The sequence below is a fragment of the Centrocercus urophasianus genome, unplaced genomic scaffold (assembly GCF_019232065.1).
Source record: "Centrocercus urophasianus isolate 14NV4802_14NV808 unplaced genomic scaffold, USGS_Curo_1.0 seq_15, whole genome shotgun sequence".
NCBI lineage: Eukaryota > Metazoa > Chordata > Aves > Galliformes > Phasianidae > Centrocercus > Centrocercus urophasianus.
This window is the reverse complement of record NW_024884697.1, coordinates 5,376,093-5,394,035: the sequence shown is the minus strand read 5'-3', so window position 1 is coordinate 5,394,035 and position 17,943 is coordinate 5,376,093. Positions and strand designations below refer to the sequence as shown.

At 43.1% G+C, this 17,943-nt stretch overlaps 1 protein-coding gene across 1 annotated transcript in view; it reads right to left on the bottom strand.

Moving 5' to 3' along the window:
* Positions 1 to 17,943, bottom strand: part of CAMK1D (calcium/calmodulin dependent protein kinase ID) — a 219,319-nt gene that overhangs the window by 78,219 nt on the left and 123,157 nt on the right. The window contains exon 3 of the mRNA XM_042815362.1: positions 8,580 to 8,654. Coding sequence (XP_042671296.1) covers positions 8,580 to 8,654 — 75 coding nt within the window. The remainder of the gene's footprint in view (positions 1 to 8,579; positions 8,655 to 17,943) is intronic.

Sequence of the window (17,943 nt, the reverse complement as noted above, 5' to 3'; positions counted from 1 at the left end):
AGTAACTACGCAAACATCAAGCAACCAGCGATGTAACACATGGGCAAGGCATGAAAGGAAAGGAATCTAAATTGCCACCTGCCTGCCCCACTGAAAGAAAGAAAAGAAAGGCCCCACTGCTGCTCCCAGGGAAGCAGTGGTATTGCACAGGATTGCTGGCAGATAAATGTTACTGCTCCATGAACCACCTACACCAGGTCAAGTTATACAATAGAGACAGAGGCAATCAAGAAGTGAGCTGCTGGGGATGTGCTTATGGAAGAGACTTGTATTGATGCTGCCAACAGTTCACTATTGTAAAAAAACAATCAACTCACATATTTTGCCTTAAAGATTTGGTGCCAGCCCTTGCTGGAGACTGGACATAAACCCAGACAAGCCTTCTGCTGCATGCAGGGCTCATACCCCTCTTTCAGCAACGTGTTTGCAGCAAGGAGGAGGAATGGCCCAGAATGAAAACCCTCAGAGAAGACTGCTTCATTTCTTCACCAAAAAACAGTCACGTATGTCTGTCTGATTTATGAGTCCTCCAAGTCTTCCCGCATCTCTCAGGAATAATGGTTTAGAACAAGGTTTATTGGGAAGTTTGGACAAACCTACTCTTTATTGACAATAGCAGTTTCACAACAATAGATCACTTTAAAAAAAAAAAAAAGACATTTTCTTTGGAACCACTCACATTTCTGTAAAAGCAAACTACATTATAAAGGTGTCTATTCAAGGAAATACTTCTCCATTATCTCTTCATTCTCAAGGCTGCAGAGTACTCCCCATAAAAAGTAGCACAGTGCTTTGATTCAAAATAAAATCATTGTCACATTGCTAATGTGTCAGAGTCCATAGTGGGATCCTTCAAACTAAGCTAAGAATAACGAGTGCAAGTTTAGGAGCAAGGACACTGGCATTCATCTGCACCTCTTGAAGGTGACTGCCTGTAAATAGCTTTGGAAATCATCATGAGAAATCCTTGTAGTCCCAAAACAAAGAAGATTCTCACATTTTCGTCTCTCTGTAGGAAGGCTGCATTGATGCGCAAGGATTGCAAAAAGTCCTGCTCCTAACCAGGCTGAAGTCCTTAGACATAAATCAGTGAAAGGAAGGAATATAGTTGCTGTTCAGTGCCATTCCAGAGTTGCTAAACTTGGAGAGGACGGAAAGCAGGAGCTAAAAAGTCCTGCCAGGACCACAGAAAAAAAAAAGCAGAAGAAAAATCTAAGTTAAAGGCAGATAGGACCATACAGTGAGTGCATATTGTGCTTTTGGGATCATACACAGTCCACACAATTGCAGGGGTCTAGAAGTTATCTTGGAGATGACTGCAAATCTGCTCATTTCCTGATCTCTGCCCAATATCAATCTTCGCTCTCAGCCACTGGAAAAGGAAAGATACTCCTTCAGGTCCAACACTGATGAGTACAACTCAACTGATGTAATAAACTCCAAAGAAAAAGATATGCAGTTGATGCTGGATTAATAGTTGCCACCCAGATCCCAGGGGCATGATGCTAGGGGTCAGCAGCTTGCGAAGCTGTTGTGCGAAAGTACTGAAGTACACTGTGAGTAATTCCTTTTGCTTTTCAATGGGGTGATCTGTGTTGTTCAGTCAATACACCTTTGAAGATTTCAGTGAGGACAGAAATCTTTTAAACACACCTGTTTGGAGCTGTACTGATAGACCATGTCATGACTGTATCAAGTCTTAGAAATAGGCTGAAAACGAAAGCTGTGTTGTACACAAACTCATAAAATCATGCAATCATACAATTATAGAACTTGTGTTGGAAGGTACCTTAAAGACCATCCAGTTTGAACCCGCTGCCATGCGTTGGTTGTCCCCACCAGCTCCGGCTGCCCAGGGCCCATCTAACCTGGCCTTGAGCACCTCCAGGGATGGGACACCCACAGCTTCTCTGGCAGCTGTGCCAGTGCCTCAGAACACTCTGAGTAAACAATCTCCGCCTACTATGTAATCTAAATCTCCCCTTTAAAACCGTTCCCAAACACTGCAAGCCCGTACATGCCCAAATAGTGAGTGTGATTTCAAAATCTAAAATCCCAGCTCTGCAGTTTGGCACACACCTACAATTTGCCCACATCAAAGGCTGTGATTAGCCCAGGATTCATTTTTCTGAGCACTTCTCCCAGAATCGTGCTTCATGCACCCAATCGTGTTATACACACTTAACCCTCTTGTTGCTGTCCCATTTCATTTTAAACTTTGCCCAGCTGAATCCACCCCTGGAGACCTGCTCCTTGTATTTCACTCTACCCCCTGTTCACAAAGCTCTTGTCCATAGAAACACCAAAAGGCTTTTTTCAATCACAGGACGTAGCTAGTCCCATTTCTTCTCCCACTGCAGACTCCTGAAGGCTGTTCTGCCCACATCAGTGATGTGACCCCACAAGCAATGACAAAATGAAGTTTTGCCCAAATAGGGCCCCTAAATCTCTGCTTATCTGTGTCAAAACCCAAGCAAAGCTCCCTTGGCACTCACAGTCTCCTTCCTGGCATGCTCAGATGTGCAACAGCCTTCTTCATGATGTAGTTCATAGGCAACATTTGCTCAAAGATATATATTAAAAAAAGTAAAATTTGTGAGTATTTACTTGATCAGAAACTGAGAGCAAGGGTTAACAAGTGTTCTAACCAGTAAAACCTATGAGCCAACTGCCACGTAAATTTACCATCTCACTCTCATGCATCATGATGTGGTATCAGCAGCACGTGTTCAATCCTCCTGACACAGACTGTGTTTTCAATGGGTATCAGGCACTAATTTGCCTCATACAAGTCGGGACTTTAGGACAGAAAGAGCAGAGTTTATGGGTGCACAGCTGATCTCCCATACTGTACCACAGACCAACCAAACCCCTTGGCCAATGGTCATCAACTCCAGGGTTCTCCTTTGCTAGAATTGTTTTTCCTGTTCCCCTTACTACCATTACTGATAATGATAACATACCATGCACGGAAAACAGTGATGTGAAGGGCTTCTCTTAGCTCCTTGGACAAGAATTTTCTGCAGCTAAAGAACCCAAATGGCTTTTCTAGATCATATAAATCCATTGTGAATGAAGGGATATTTCATTCTGCCTTACATATAATGTTTTACAGGCAAAAAAAACAAGTATAGAAATAAATCCCATCCAAGGAATTCAGTGCAGCAGATCTATGTTTTGCTTTAATTAGCATCCCAATGTGATAGTGGCTTTGGCATGTGAATTGCTCTTTTGTAACACCGTGTGTCCTTGCTAGACTCCTTAAGGAACCTGGCAAACAAGGCACTTCCCTCAATTGTCTCTTGTTTTTCTTGGAAGCTGAATATTTTCATTGAAATGTCACTTGCAAAGCCTGTCCATGCTCCACTGGTCTTGGAGTGTGCGTAAGCATTGAGCTTACAAAAAAAAAAAAACAACAAAAAACAGACAAAAAAAAAGCAATTCAGCATTTAATCCCAGTTTACCACTCCACTTGCTTATTTGCAAAGCATACAGGTGAGAGGCAAAATCATGGGTGGTGTGGGTTACAGTAACAATAAAAACTTATGCAGACTTTATTGCAGGTAGGTGCATGCCTGTCCAAGCTGACTCCCAGGCCCTTGCAGGGTTACAACATGCTTATGTGTGGCAGGGGAGAGTTGATTAACAGCAGAAATGATGCACTGAAACTCTGAGCCTGCAAAATACTCTGGTGCGTGACTTAGACCAGGAAGGAAGGATCTCAGTCATCTTGGCTTGTCTGTGCTAGAAGTCATTTGAATTATTTGGCAGATTTGAGATGCCAAGCTGGAAAACCCTTGAAGTAAGGTTATTAGGTTCAGTTTGTGCTATTTGGGGCATTTTAGGAGAAGCACTCCAGGGTCTGCTGCAGGGTCTGCTCTCTATGAAACTTGCTCTAAGCAGGGACCTCATGGCCTCAAAAAGACCTCATCTGGGGGAAATGCTCTGGCTTCCTTGGCCCATCAGGAACACAGGCTGACAGGATCTAGGTTAAACAGCCCTCCTACAGAGAACTACTATCATGTATCACAGCCAGCAAAGAGGCCACTTGTTAGACTTTCAGTCACTGGATCTTGAAGACAAAGTTCTCAACTAGACCGTATTCCTGCCTCCCTTTCTTCTCAGCTCCAAGGTTTAGTTCTGCTAGAAACACTTGTGTCCTTCTGAAACACCTCAGAAGTTAGTTCCAGCACTGCAGAGCTTCATGGGAGCATGCCCTGATGCCCCGGCATCAACAGAAATTTCTCTGGATGTGGTCAAGGTGGGTGTTTAGTTTTAACCATTACCTAGCCATGGTAATGGGCCTGCTGGTGTCACCTTTAGAGACTCATTACCTGCATTAGGAGTTAGAGAAATAAGACTTCCAGCCTCAGTTTAAATCGCAACCTGAAAGACATAATTTTATTAGGAAATGCTCCATATCCATAAGGCTGTCCAGCAGCGGCATGGATTCCCTGGGGAACATGCATCTGAAGGCCTTTAAGAACAGGCTGGATGAATTTCATAAGCTTTGGAGGTGCCTGTTAGACCTATTTCCAGCCTCTTTTCCATAAGAAGTGAGGCACATGTGGTCACTGTCCGTCAATCCCAGTTTGTCATCCTCTAGAAACTTCCGACCATTGGGTATACTGAGAATTATAGAATATCCTGAGTTGGAGGGGACCCATAAGGATACTGACTTTTGTCAGAAGATTTGAGATACCAAAAATATGCAGTTCTTACATGGATGAATAGGGGAGAATATGGAAATGAACACGGTCATTGACTTTTAACATGGCCCCATATCCTTGTGGAGAGTCAATGGCAGCAGCAGTGAGAAACACATGTCCAGAGAGGTGCAGAGGACTCATGCATAGTCTGTGGCTAATGGAGGGTGCATGCGGGTCTGTGGGAGATCAAACTTTGCCGCTTTGTGGTCTGGTGTAGACAAACTATGGAGATGAAGTCAATGATGAGCTTTGGGGATCTGCTCTGACCTGCACAGGCGGCGCCTTCTGAAAAGCCGTATCCAAGCAGTCCCACAACACTTAGATGGAAAATACGTGTTTATGTAAACCCATTTTTACGTATGACTTTCTGGCACACAGAGAATGAATCATCAATATCCAAAGAGGCCTTTTATGCCAGTGAAATATTAGTATCTGACAATACAAACTACAACAGAATATTTCCCTGCACTGGCAAGATAAGGTGAGGCAGATGACTTAGATAGGGTAATTCTTACCATGCAGCCCCAATAGCAACCTATAATTGCTCATTAATGATGTTCACTATCATTCGTACTATCATTCCAAGATACACTTCAATAAAACTTTCCTTTATGAAATTATTTTCCCCTGTCTTCTCTGGGGAAATCTCACCCCAAAAGAATGAAACTTCTTCACATATTTTGGTGTTTGTCTTCATTCTTGGGTTGGAATATCCTGTACTTTGAGAAAATAAATGAAGAAATCATGGGCCAGACATTTCTAAGGAATAGGGTAATGCTTTGAGACTGCACATGAAACTCTGAGCTGTCAGATTCAGATATCTCCAACTCTGGACTACGTTGCAGTAACAGGGCTGTGACAGATTGAACGGTTTTATGATGGCTCACGTACACTGTATATAAAAATAAGAGGCTGAAACAAAAGCTAGAGATCAGATTTCCACAAGAACATACCAGGAAACACACAGGACATTCACCAACAGCTACATAACCCTGGGAAATGCTCCCAGAGGGACTTGCAGGAATAAATTAAGTGTCAAGTAGACACAGCCAGCCACCTCCTCACCTCCTTTTCTACAAGCTCCAGTACAGATGCTGCCACGTGTGCCTGCTCATGTCTTTGACAGAGTAAATGAGGTGCAATATCTATCCTTCAGGATAACCAGTTAACAAGCGTAGCTTTCAATAGCAGATGTACCAAAGGGTGACCACACAGGGACATGAACAGGGATATGGAGTGATTCCAAAAACTTTCTCCCACAGTGAGGCATGGGCTGCTCAGGGGCTGTGATGCGGATTTTCCACAAACCTGCAGGGAGTGCTTTGAAGGCTGGCGATGAAAATGCTGCCCATGCAACAAAAAATATCTCATGGCAATCATGAGTAAGTGCTCACTTAGAAAGCAATGGGTCAGGAGAAGGGCATCTGGATGTGAGATCTGCCGTGCCCACAGTACTGCTCTTTGAGGGGTGCTACTGTTACCCTCTTTTCTATTTATCTAAATGTGGCTTTTGGGAACCCGCTTGATCACAATCACTTCTAAATTCATACTAAACTCAAATTTTAAATGCACGTAAGGAATCTAATAGTATTAAACAGGGAAGAGATTAAACAAATAGATACCTCATGCCATGCAATGCTTCAGAGGTACTGTATCAATAAGTTGGTGTTACCCTGGAAAAAAGATTATCTGTGCATGCGTTCTCCCAGACAGAAACCAAGCATGCAGAATTGATTTTAAGTCTTCTGAACTTTGTGGAGATGCAGCCTTGAATCTCAACTCTCGAGAACTCAGAACAAAAAGGCAGCACAGATGCAATGTGCACAGTGATGAGGATATGCATGCTGTCCTCTTCACTTTGTTATAGCATGACCCTTTTGCAAAAGAGCAGATAATTCCCAGAAGACACCCTGTGCAGATTTCAATGCAGCACAGCCTTATTTTGATTTCCAGCAGTGAGGAGAGCTGAAAACCACAGCTTAGCACAAGATGAACAGTCTTTAATAAGATAATCTAATGTGTTTTACTCAGTTGCTGAGGCTGACTGAGTGCAGGACATGCACGAGTTTTGTCACGCAGGCTTTCGGCATGAGTGGGAGTTTGCACTGCTGTTTCTAGATCACACTCAAGTATGTATCCAAATTCAAATAAAATGATCCTATAGTTTTGAAGGATTCCTCATTCTGGCTGAGAAAGGCTCAGGCCCACAGCCCCGAGCATTCCAGATGGTGTCCCAGCTTCTGCCTTCATCCAGACATTCCACCACTGTCGGCTTTGGTCCATTTACAACAGCTAAGTTCTTGATCCTTGGGAAATCAATTGGCTCAGTTTACAAATGCAGCTATGATAAAAAGAATAATTTCCTAGTTAAGTGTTGAATTGCAAGCAAGTAGAATTTCAACAAAGGAAAATGCTGGGTGCTGCCCCTGGGATGGAGCAATGCTGCCCTGAAGTGGTCCAGCAGTTGAACTAGATGATCTTTGAAGGTCCCTTCCAACTCTCCTCTCCTCTCCTCTCCTCTCCTCTCCTCTCCTCTCCTCTCCTCTCCTCTCCTCTCCTCTCCGTTCCACAATAGGTTGCCAGTTGGATCACTAAGATGATCTTAGTGGTATTTTTCAATGCTAACGATTCTATGATTCTGTCTGTACTAACATATTCAGTCTCACCTATGATTACAGCCCTACATTTTAAATAAGGCAATGATATGGACACACGAAACCTGGAAAAGTGACGGATACCTCACAATAAACTAGGTAGCAATAAACAGGAGCAATACTGACTTTTCTTCTCTACAGAGATTAAACAAAAATAAGGATTTGTAAATCAACTGGTAATGAAACTGGTACTTCCCACAATCCAGATGGTATGCTGAAATTCGTATGATGCTGAGGTGCCTGTGAAATCATTTTACAGCATTTTGGGCAGAAATGTAGGACTACAAACACAAACTAAAAATGTACAAGGCACTATTCTTCCCACACAACCAGCAGGACAGCTACTAATGACATCTGCTTCCCTGGATATTACCAACAGACCAGGGCCCAGCACGGTCCCCAGTGGTTTCCTGTCAGATATTTAAACCCAGATCTACCTCTGTCAGATGCTCCAAGCTCCCTATGGCACATCTGTCTTTTCACAGTATCACTTTATCCCTCTGCCCCATCTGTCTGCACTGTTTTAGGTAATCTCATAAGGACCAGAGACAATAAGAAATTTTAACTTCATGTCATGGTTTTTTTTAATTGATTTCAGAAAGGAGGAAAAAAGAGAAAAAAAAAAAAGAAAGAAAAACAAAGCACTATGATCATCACTTCCTCCTTGCCAGGTGGATGTGGCAAGAGGGCCAGGTCAGCTACAACACATCACATATCTGATGGGATTCTGATCTTCTTAAGTTCAGAGCAGGTAGGAAAAAGGAAGAAGAGTGGTTCTGGTGGGAGACACATGTGAAGGAACGGTGCAGTGAGATGGTCCTGCTTCTGAGACAAGCAAGATGCTTTCTTGCAAATCCACCACCTATCCATTCTCTCTCACTGCAGACCAGGTCTGTTGATGAGATGTGAGAACTAGTTGTGATGGAGAACTACATGGATGGCGATTCTGTGTATTCAGAGTCATTTCTAGTCCCCTTAACAGGAAATCCCCTGTTAACTTTGGTTGATTTTGAAGACCATTGACAAAAGACTTCAGCTTCCAATTTCATAACAATCCAGCCCACTACATCTGAAGTTTCGTTTTAACCACCAGCCAAAGATTTTGGGCGCAAGACAAGTACCTCTCAGTTATTCCATCTTTTGAGTTAGAAATCAAGACTAGAACAAGAAGAGTTGGCAATTTTGACACAGAAATTTAGTTAGGTTCAGTACTTACAATTGCATGACCAAGTATAAATGGTTTGGGCTCTCATAGATGTCTTCCAGAGCAACTATATTCTCATGCTTGATCCTGGAAAAACATAAAACAAATAAAAGATGAAATAGTCTTTTTTTAGAAAGTGTCTGCAAAAAAGAAAGTTATTTTTAGTCAGACACTAATTGTCAGTGCTTCTATTCATCATGACAAAATACGATCTTGACTGAAGTAAATAGTCACAAGCACTTTGCAGCCCAGAAAATGCTCAATGGTTAAGTATTTGGGGCAGTAGAAGCTTAGAGCCTCTGGGTCAGATGAATGGAGATGGTTGCCTGGAGGTTGAAGTCTCACAGCAGCGGCAAACTGGGTGCAGGGGGGTGGAGGCAGAGTGTGGGTTGGAGGGATTTATCCCCATGCAGACAGAAGCTGGAGCACACATAGAACAGACATGCAACAGCCCCATGAATCTTCCCACTCCAGTGTCACACCAGGTCTGGATGCCCTAATTTCCCTGCAGTATTACTAAGTGCTGCATGCTTTCCATCCAAACGCTCCCACTATATTCATGAATTCTTTACGCCCTCATGATACGGACTAATAAATCCTTGAAATCATCACTACAAAGAACTGTCTCAGTCTCCATAGTGCTGCTTTCTTCTCACTCTGAACACAGTTACATAAACACAGAGTTTCTGAAAAGTGACTGCATTTGGTGATCTGCCATGTGGATTTTCTGTGTCTCCTAAGGGGTGAGCCTGCTCTCACATTTCTCCTCCCCAGGGATGGGAACAGGCAGATTGTGCAATGACATAAACCTCACTTTGAAAGGAAACCAGATTTCATACAGCACAGCAGGTGGCTGGAGGGCATGGATCATTCCCACCAAGCCTCCAGGACCAGGTTTGTCAAAATGCTGTCTTTAAAGACAAAAATCATCTCTATAAACACACATCTAATTAACTACTTAGAGCAATGCCTCTCTGGGTTTGCTACTTAAAAAACAATTTCCAAAAGATACATTTAACTTGTGCAAACTCTAAAGAGACAACAGTACAACCCCAGGGGCAGAATATTAATTACAGCAATTATAGACAATTGTTTTAAGAGCAAGAGGAAGCTGGGAAATGCCATGCACAGACTTCTCATCGAACAACATACTGACACATTCAGAAAGTAAAAGTGTATTATCAGCACATGCAGAGCTCTCTACAAGTCTCAAGGTTTGAGCAGATTAATTAGGATGCTTAATTATTTGTCAAGATCTCATCCTCAGCATTCCCAAGTGTCCCAATGTCTGTGTGACGATGACGAGAGCAGAAGGTCCCATGCACATGGCAGGATCATTCCCCTAGGAACAGAGACTAATCCAATTTCCTCTGAGTTCACTAGATAAATTATGACTGACCTGAATTTACACCCATAATCAGCCATCAAAAGGTGCATTCATATAAGGACCTTCATGCAGAGGAAATTTTACATGAACAATAAGTGAGCCCAAATGCAATGCACTACAGGAGGTCAGAGCAACAGATAACGTGAGTAGGCTCTTCACTTGAAGGTACTCTAGAATTTCAATGGCATTTCAAGCGAATAGTCACTTTTAATGGAAATTATTCAGCATTTATGTCCATTCTCCTTTATGCACAAGCACATTTGTGCAAATGGTACCATCATAATCAAGAAAGTAGCAATAACATAAATAGTGATACAGGTTTAAAGCCTGCAACGTAGTCTATGTTACATTTTTCACTGTGTGCAAATTAATACTTTGCATTTTTATTTTTTAGATTTTGAGAATGTCATTTTAATTTTATTTGTATGCTGATCTTTGAACATGAACACTAGGAATTTCTCAGTGAAAGACAGGGGAAGTGGAAAGAAAGTAGATGAAGGGGCAAGAAAGGGGATGTGAAACCCAACAGGGAAAGAAGGTAGAAGATGCTGAATCAATCCATAGGGATGAAGGTATTTGGAAAAATGTGTCTTGGGAAGTGACACCTGCAAACCACTGCTACCGAGGTGCTGGTGCATTGGAGGAGATGGCTGTGATAGAAGGAGACATTCTCTGATTCTATGATTTACTTCTGCTCTGGCTCAGCCTCCTCAGGATCAGCAGGGCATTCAACTTCGCAATGCAGAGTGCTTAACATCTCTGCCAATGCTGCTAACCAGTTTGGCTTGCATCTACTTCCAGTTTGGCTTTTGGGACCATTATTTCTATCAGGAAAAAAAGAGGTGCCTATATACATGAACTGATTTTTTGGATATTCCTGTGGGGAGCCAGGATTTGGACTCAATTATCCTTATGGGTCCCTTTCCATAACTTGGGATACTCTATGATTCTAGGTTTCCATGCTCAGAGTGGATCTCAACTGGTGGGCTATTTAAAGGGAAATCAAATCCAAAATTAAAAGAAAAAATTATAATGCTCAGTAGAGATAGCTGGAGTGGAAGCCTATGGGTTCAATCGAGGTGCAGGTTCTGCAGGTGAACCCGAAAAGCCGTGTGCTTCCCAGCAGAGGTCACTGCAGCTAGCAGCTGTGCTGAGATGTACTCAACCTGCAGAAATTCATGTGCTCCTTCTCCTGCTTTAAAGCATGGAAGAGCAATCACCAAGAGATCTACTGAAAAATAATGAAAGCTTCCTGACTGAATGCTGTTCAATAACGCTTTGAGATTGAGGGGACTGAGCTGTTTTTCTGTAGTCCCATGGGAAAAGGAAGCAGATTCCTCAAAACCACATTAGGGTAGCATCCTAACCAATGGGCCATATTATTCCAGACCCCTCTCCTAGAGGGACAGAGGCACTGCATTGACAACAGCTTTGGTGAATTGTTTCCCAGTTTTAAAGAAGTCCCAAAAGTAAACATGAAAACCTGGGCTTGGTTGAAGTATTTGAAATCAGTTTACATAAATTCTTAAAACAAGGAAACATCCAGCTAAGGACGTCTCCCTTTTAAACTGCCCTTCATCACACTTGATGCTTTCTCAGATTCAGTCTCTCCTTGCTGGCAAATCCCAGGGCTGCTTCCACCTTCTATGCCTCGCCGTGTCCCCATTTCTCCATTTGTGACACAGAAGGAAGGTGCCACCTCACAGTACTGTTGCTAAGTTCATTGTCAGAAACACTCTGACGCCATTTAGTTTCTGGGATTGTTCTGGGAGAAGAGGAGGCTCAGGGGAGACCTTATTGCTCTCTGCAACTGCCTGAAAGGAGGTCATAGAGAGGTGGGTGTCAGCCTCTGCTCCCAGGTAACAGTGATAGAAAGAGAGAGAATGGTGTTCATTTGCACCAGGAGAGGTTCAGGTCGGATGTTAGGAAAAATTTCTTCTCAGAAAGAGTGGTAAGGGGTCAAAGTAAAGGAAAATATATCTTGAAGTGAGAATCAGGGAAATTTAAGTATTAAAAAAACACGAAGAGTATTAATCCTAGCAAGAAACTATGAAAAGAATGAATGGATTCATCCAAATCACAGCATCACTTGTTTAAAAGCTGTGCAAACAAATGCATGCCACAAGTAAAATGCAGATGTAACCAAGTGAAATTATAGAATTTCTCCTCTGGCCTTTCCAGTGTCTCAAAAGCTTCTACAGAGGTGTCAGCAACACAGAGGAACAGAGACACTGCTGTACCCAAGCAATGTAACACGTAAACTAATGATCTATAAATTATAGATTAGATAGAATATAAAGATCTGATAATAAATATGTATTGGTAATCTAATGTATAGATAAAAATTTAATAATCGAATAGCTGTTGTGTGTAAATACAATCTAATGAAGTATAGCATATATAAACCAATAATCTAGTTTCCAGGTAAGACGCTGGGGAGCAAACTGGGCCAGGCAACTGAGGACTGTGTGTGACTTTTCCTAGCATAGCAGCTGTGCAAACAAGGGCCTGCAGAGAGCGTTTGATCTGCTGCATAGCATCAAGCATGGATAGGTTGCCTTTGTCTGCTGTAGAGCTGTTGTGCAAGAGCCTTGGTTGGGGACTCATCATTGTTCCCTGCCTGCTACAGCATCCAGTGCTGCTGAAAACACAGAATTGTTGTTCTGTGAAGGAGCAGAAACCTGTCCACAAAACAAGATCTGACTTGACCAGGAGTGGCATTTGGCCCTGTAAGACCATTCCCATGTTTCCCATGACCACACTAAACTGGGTGTTCTGTGGCGATGGAGTAGTGATGAGTTTATGGCGTGGAGCTCCATTGGTGTCAAAAACCACCCTTAGGACTTGGCAGCACAGCCAACACTTTCTGCTCACTGCCACTAGAAGGGCAGAAGTCCCACAGGGTTAGAACTAGTCCCATTGGGTAAAGATCACTTTGATATTCACCAGTAAATAAATTAATAAAATATATGAGTTTGGACTGAAGATTGCTATGAAGAATCAAAGGATTAAAATATGGACACTGATGTACAATAGGGAAAGCTGAATCCTTTTGTGACTGAGCTTCCTGTACATCTCTGCTGGCTCCCCATCATCCCAAAGCCCAGGAAGATCAGAGTAAACTGGTTGCATATTCCTGTGGGTCATTAATTAGAGGGGCAGCGTGGATGAAAGCAGAGGACCTGTTAGCTGCTGAGCTGGCAGGACAGCATGCTAAAACTCCAAACTGCAAAAGCACGCTATAAACTATGGCTGAATCACTCATACTAGCATCTATCATATGTAACACTGAAAATGAAGATCAGCTAGAAGAATACAGTACATAAACCCTGGACAAACATGACAGCCTTTTAAGTAGGACAGGTTCCCTACGTAACAACTCTTTTTGACTCAGAGCATTACAGTTCCAAGCCATGACATTTAATGCTGCACCTCTACAAACAGCACGCGTCAGCGATAAAATGCTGCAAGAAAGCACAAATAATTTTGCAAAAGCCAAAAATAACAAACGCCCAAGTCTGTAAGGATTTATGGCTTTGTGTAATGAAACATATTTGCAAATAAACGCTCAGTTATTTCCACAGGTGCCCTGCAGTGGGTTTTCCCAGCAGCATGGAGTTACAGGTCTGTCAAGTTCACCACTGGGCCAAGGGGGTCGTTTAAATAGGATGAGAGGGAATGACCTCAAGTTGTGTCAGGGAGGTTCAGGTTGGATGTTAGGAAAAACTTCTCAGGAAGAGTTGTGAGGCATTGGCACAGGCGGCCCAGACAGGTGTGGAGTCTCTGTCGCTGGAGGGGTTCAAGAACAGGGTAGATGTGACACTGAGGGGAATGGTTTAGTGAGAAATATTGGTGGTAGGTGGATAGTTGGACTATCTTAGTGGTCTTTTTCAATCTTAGTAAGTCTAGTACTCCAAGAAATCAAGTCTCCTGCTCAGGGAGAGAGAGTCATGACTTGTGGATCATCCTCTCCATGCAAGGCCGCTCACAATTTGGACTACTAACAATTAAACAGATATGGATGATGGGAGAAGTCAAGTCTCTAGCTCTGTTTCCTCCTTTTCTTATCCCACAACCCCCAGACATACTCCAAGGTGGGTATTTTGCAGATGGATGTTCCCCATATAGCTGCACTGATATTCGCATGAGCAGAGTTCAGCATGACACTCCTCCCATCGTCCAGGTTTCCCACCCACGTGGACTTTCTGGTGTGAAAAGAAGAAACGTAAGCTCCAGTCCAGGCTTTTTCATATAACTGATATTCACCAGGTCTCTCTCTTCCACAGATTCTCTGGTATCTTATAAAAGGTGTCTTTATAGCAGCCCTTCTCCCTCAAACAGGATGCAAACTTTTCTTCACGATGATTTCAGTCCACTCAATCTTTTATAGCACCATTGCTTGGTCTGAAAACAGTCTGTGGAAAGCACAACACAATGACTTCAACCACCCATGAGAGGTGGCCCCAATATCTGCTTTTTGACCCTACAGCATCTAGATTACTGTGTGGTGTCTTTTTTTTTTTTTTTTTTTTAAAGCTGTATTCTTAATTGTCTTATTACGAAGACCAGGAGGAGTTTTATTGGATTCAGTATTGAATATTCTCTTGCATTAAAAGTGAAAGAGAGCTTGTAGTTATGGGCAGAAATATAGGAATTCTGCTCACTGTGTCTCACAGACAGATGGCATTTTTGACCTCTTCTGATCTCCCTCCACAACAAAACCTTTTGTTCTCACAAGCATTGCCCACCTTGCCTTGCTGGATCTAATGACTAGGCAAAGGAGAGCTAATTCCAGCTCAAAGCCAGATGGTTCCATCCCCATATGCTGAATGCCTGGCCAGATTAACTAAACCCTTGACTGGGAGGCCAAAGAATTTAACTTAGAGGACACCTGTGGTCTCCAAACCACAGCCTGCTCACAACACATGGAGGAAATTAATATTTTTCACTATTATCTTTAAGATGTCTGTGCTTGTGTGGGATTAACTGAAGACAGGAACTGTTATCATACAGTCCTGCCTGCTTTAGAAACTCTGCAAAAAGAGAATGATCCTGGATGCCTTGGAAGATGGAACTCAAAGGCAATATGGTGGGATCAATCTGTACATAAACCTACCCTCCGTCATGACTGAAGATGAGATTGTGATAAAAAGCCCCAGTGCTGGTAGGAAGCAGCCAGCAGCACAGGCATTCAGAGGAAGCACGGGCAGCCAAAATTCAGGAAACAAATGCCAACCAAAAGCCCCTTCCTACTGGTCTTAGAGCATGGTGACAATTTTCAAACTAGTTTTTCAAATTGACTAGTTTAAGTAGTTTAACTATTTCACAGTTTTACACCTCCGTTTGGGCTGAATTTTTCTGTATGCCAATAAATGAGCCTCAGTGCTGTGTGTGTGTAAACAGTGCTGAGTATTTCTGGTGCCTATGGAGGTGCCTATCACAGGGCTTGCATGAGGACATCACTCAATGAGCAGAGGAGGGAGGGTGGGCACGCAGCAGGCCCTTCTTGCCCAGTGCTCCACTTCTCTCCTCTCAAGTGCTACAACATACCTCATGTGTTTTCACTGTGATAATGTCAGCTGGAAACCTGAGTTGTGTAATTCAGCAGCTGCAGCACTGACTGTGACAAAACCCACCCACGTGTCCCTCATCACTTCTAATCTGTGCCCTGCCTCGTGTCGCATTCCTTAACCATAATCCTTCTACTTTCTCCTGATCCTGTGAGCAGAGAATGGTCTGGCTTCTTTACTGCCCAAGGCATCTGCTGATGCTTTTCACGGTGACATCCTTCTTCCTGCAGGGTGCTTTGCAGTGCAGCTTGAAGGAAAGGGACTTTACTCAGCTCAAAAAATAGCTTGTTTATCTTCTGGGGAGAGAGTTGTATGAACCTCCCAAGGCCCACAGCACATGTATTTTCATTTTGGAGACACTTTCTAGCCATCAAGCATGATGCAAAAGGCATGTTGAGGGCAAAATCCCAACAGTTGCTGAAACAATAGCTGGCTCCAGCTGTTGTGCTGCCGTGTGCATTAAGCATGCGAGGCGTGAGCCCACAGGCTCGCTGCCTCCCTGGGACTTAGGCTGAGGTTATGCCCTGTTCTGCCTCATCTCCAGATCATAACAAAGCTCAGACGAAGGCTGAACATCCCTGGCACAGACACATGGGTTTTCTTCAGGCAACGAAGTAGTATCCTAAAAAGGCTCCATGTGTATTATTAGTGAACAGCTGGCTGACAATGAGCCAGCAGTGTGTCCAGGTGGCCAAGATGGCCAGTGGCATCCTGGCTTGTAACAGACATAGTGCAGATAACAGGAGCAGGGAGGTGATTGTCCCCCTGTACCAGGCACTGGTGAGGCTGCACCTCAAGTGTTGTGTTTTGGGCCTCTCACTAAAAGAAAGGCATTGAGGCCCTGGAGTATATTCAGAGTTGGAGCAATGAAGCTGTGAAGGGTCTGGAGCACAAGTATTATGGGGAACAGCTGAGGGAACTGGGATTGTTCATTCTGGAGAAGAGGAGGCTTAGGGGAGACCTTACAGATCTGTACGACTGCCTGAAAGGAGGTTGTGGTGAGGTGGGGGTTGCCCTCTTCTCCTGAGTAACAGTGATAGGATGAGAGGCAATGGCCTTAAGTTGTGTCAGGGAGATCCAGGTTGGATATTAGGACAAATTTTTTCTCAGGAAGGGTGTTGAGGCATTGGCACAGGCTGCCCAGGGAGGCTGTAGAGTCACCATCCCTGGAAGTGTTCAAGAAAAGGGTGGATGTGGCACTGAGGGACGTGGTTAGTGGGCATGGTGGTGATGCACTAATGGTTGGACTAGATGATCTTAGTAGTCTTTTCCAGTCTTTATGATTATATGACTCTATGACTGTATCACAATCCCAAACATACCAAATAAATGTAGGTACTTTGAGACTAAAAGCAAGAGATTCCTAGATGACACAACCAGACTTAGGTACTATACTTTTGTCTGCTTACTTTAGGTAACAAAGTGAGCACTTGTCTTTAGTGTTTCCATGTGAAGAATGCTCAGTTTGAAAGAAAACAAAATTCAAGTCATGGGTCCTTTATTACAATAGCTCTCCGCTCTGCCAGGAAGACTAGGACTAAATAACCTTAAAAACTGCTCAGACTCCTACAGTGGGACCTGCATCTGTTTGTAAGCCAGGAGAGAAATCTCCATACCAGGGCTATCCCTGATTCCAAGAATATCACTGATTGCCATGAGATGCAGACCAAGCCATCAGAACAAGGGTTTCAAAGCAGATCGCAATTGGCAGTACTCAGAAATGCTTGCAAACTTGAGTAAAAACCTCCAGATTGTTTAATTTGAAACACATCAAAACAAATATTAATGATGAATTAATCATTAAAGGTGAAAAAGATAGAAGTAGTCGCTGCAAGGATTTATCTCAGCCAAAAACAGTAAACCATCTTCTAGCTATTGGCAGCAGCACTGTTTTTCCAGTGTGGAGGAGTGTGGATTTACATGTGCAGCCAGGAATTATAGTTGGTTGCCACTCCCTTGCCTAAGAGACATGAGAGCTATATGCCAATAAAGGGGGTGAGCAGCTCCTGGACTGAGGTAGTTTGCTCTGAAGGAGTTGCATGCAATGACAGATGAACGAAAGGAGGCTAATTTTGTAAAATCCCTAAAAGAAAGACAATCTTGAGAGGATGATTTGGCTGCAGGCTCAGCAACTATCCGAATACTTTGTTTCATAAAATTAAAAGCTCTTATTTAGTTTACAGCAAATGAAGTGCTGAATAATAGGTATAATGCTCTTTTCGCATCCTCCTGGCTCTTGTCTGCACTCCTGGATGAGTGCAGTATGTACACATACATTCAGTTGTACCTGAAACCTGACAACAGATTCTACACTTCTGAACAGAAAGCTCTGCCATCCATGAAATATCTATTCGACACGAACACGGGGATGTTGTTGTCTGCTATTATTTCTTTTATTGGTTTGAATATATACGAATGA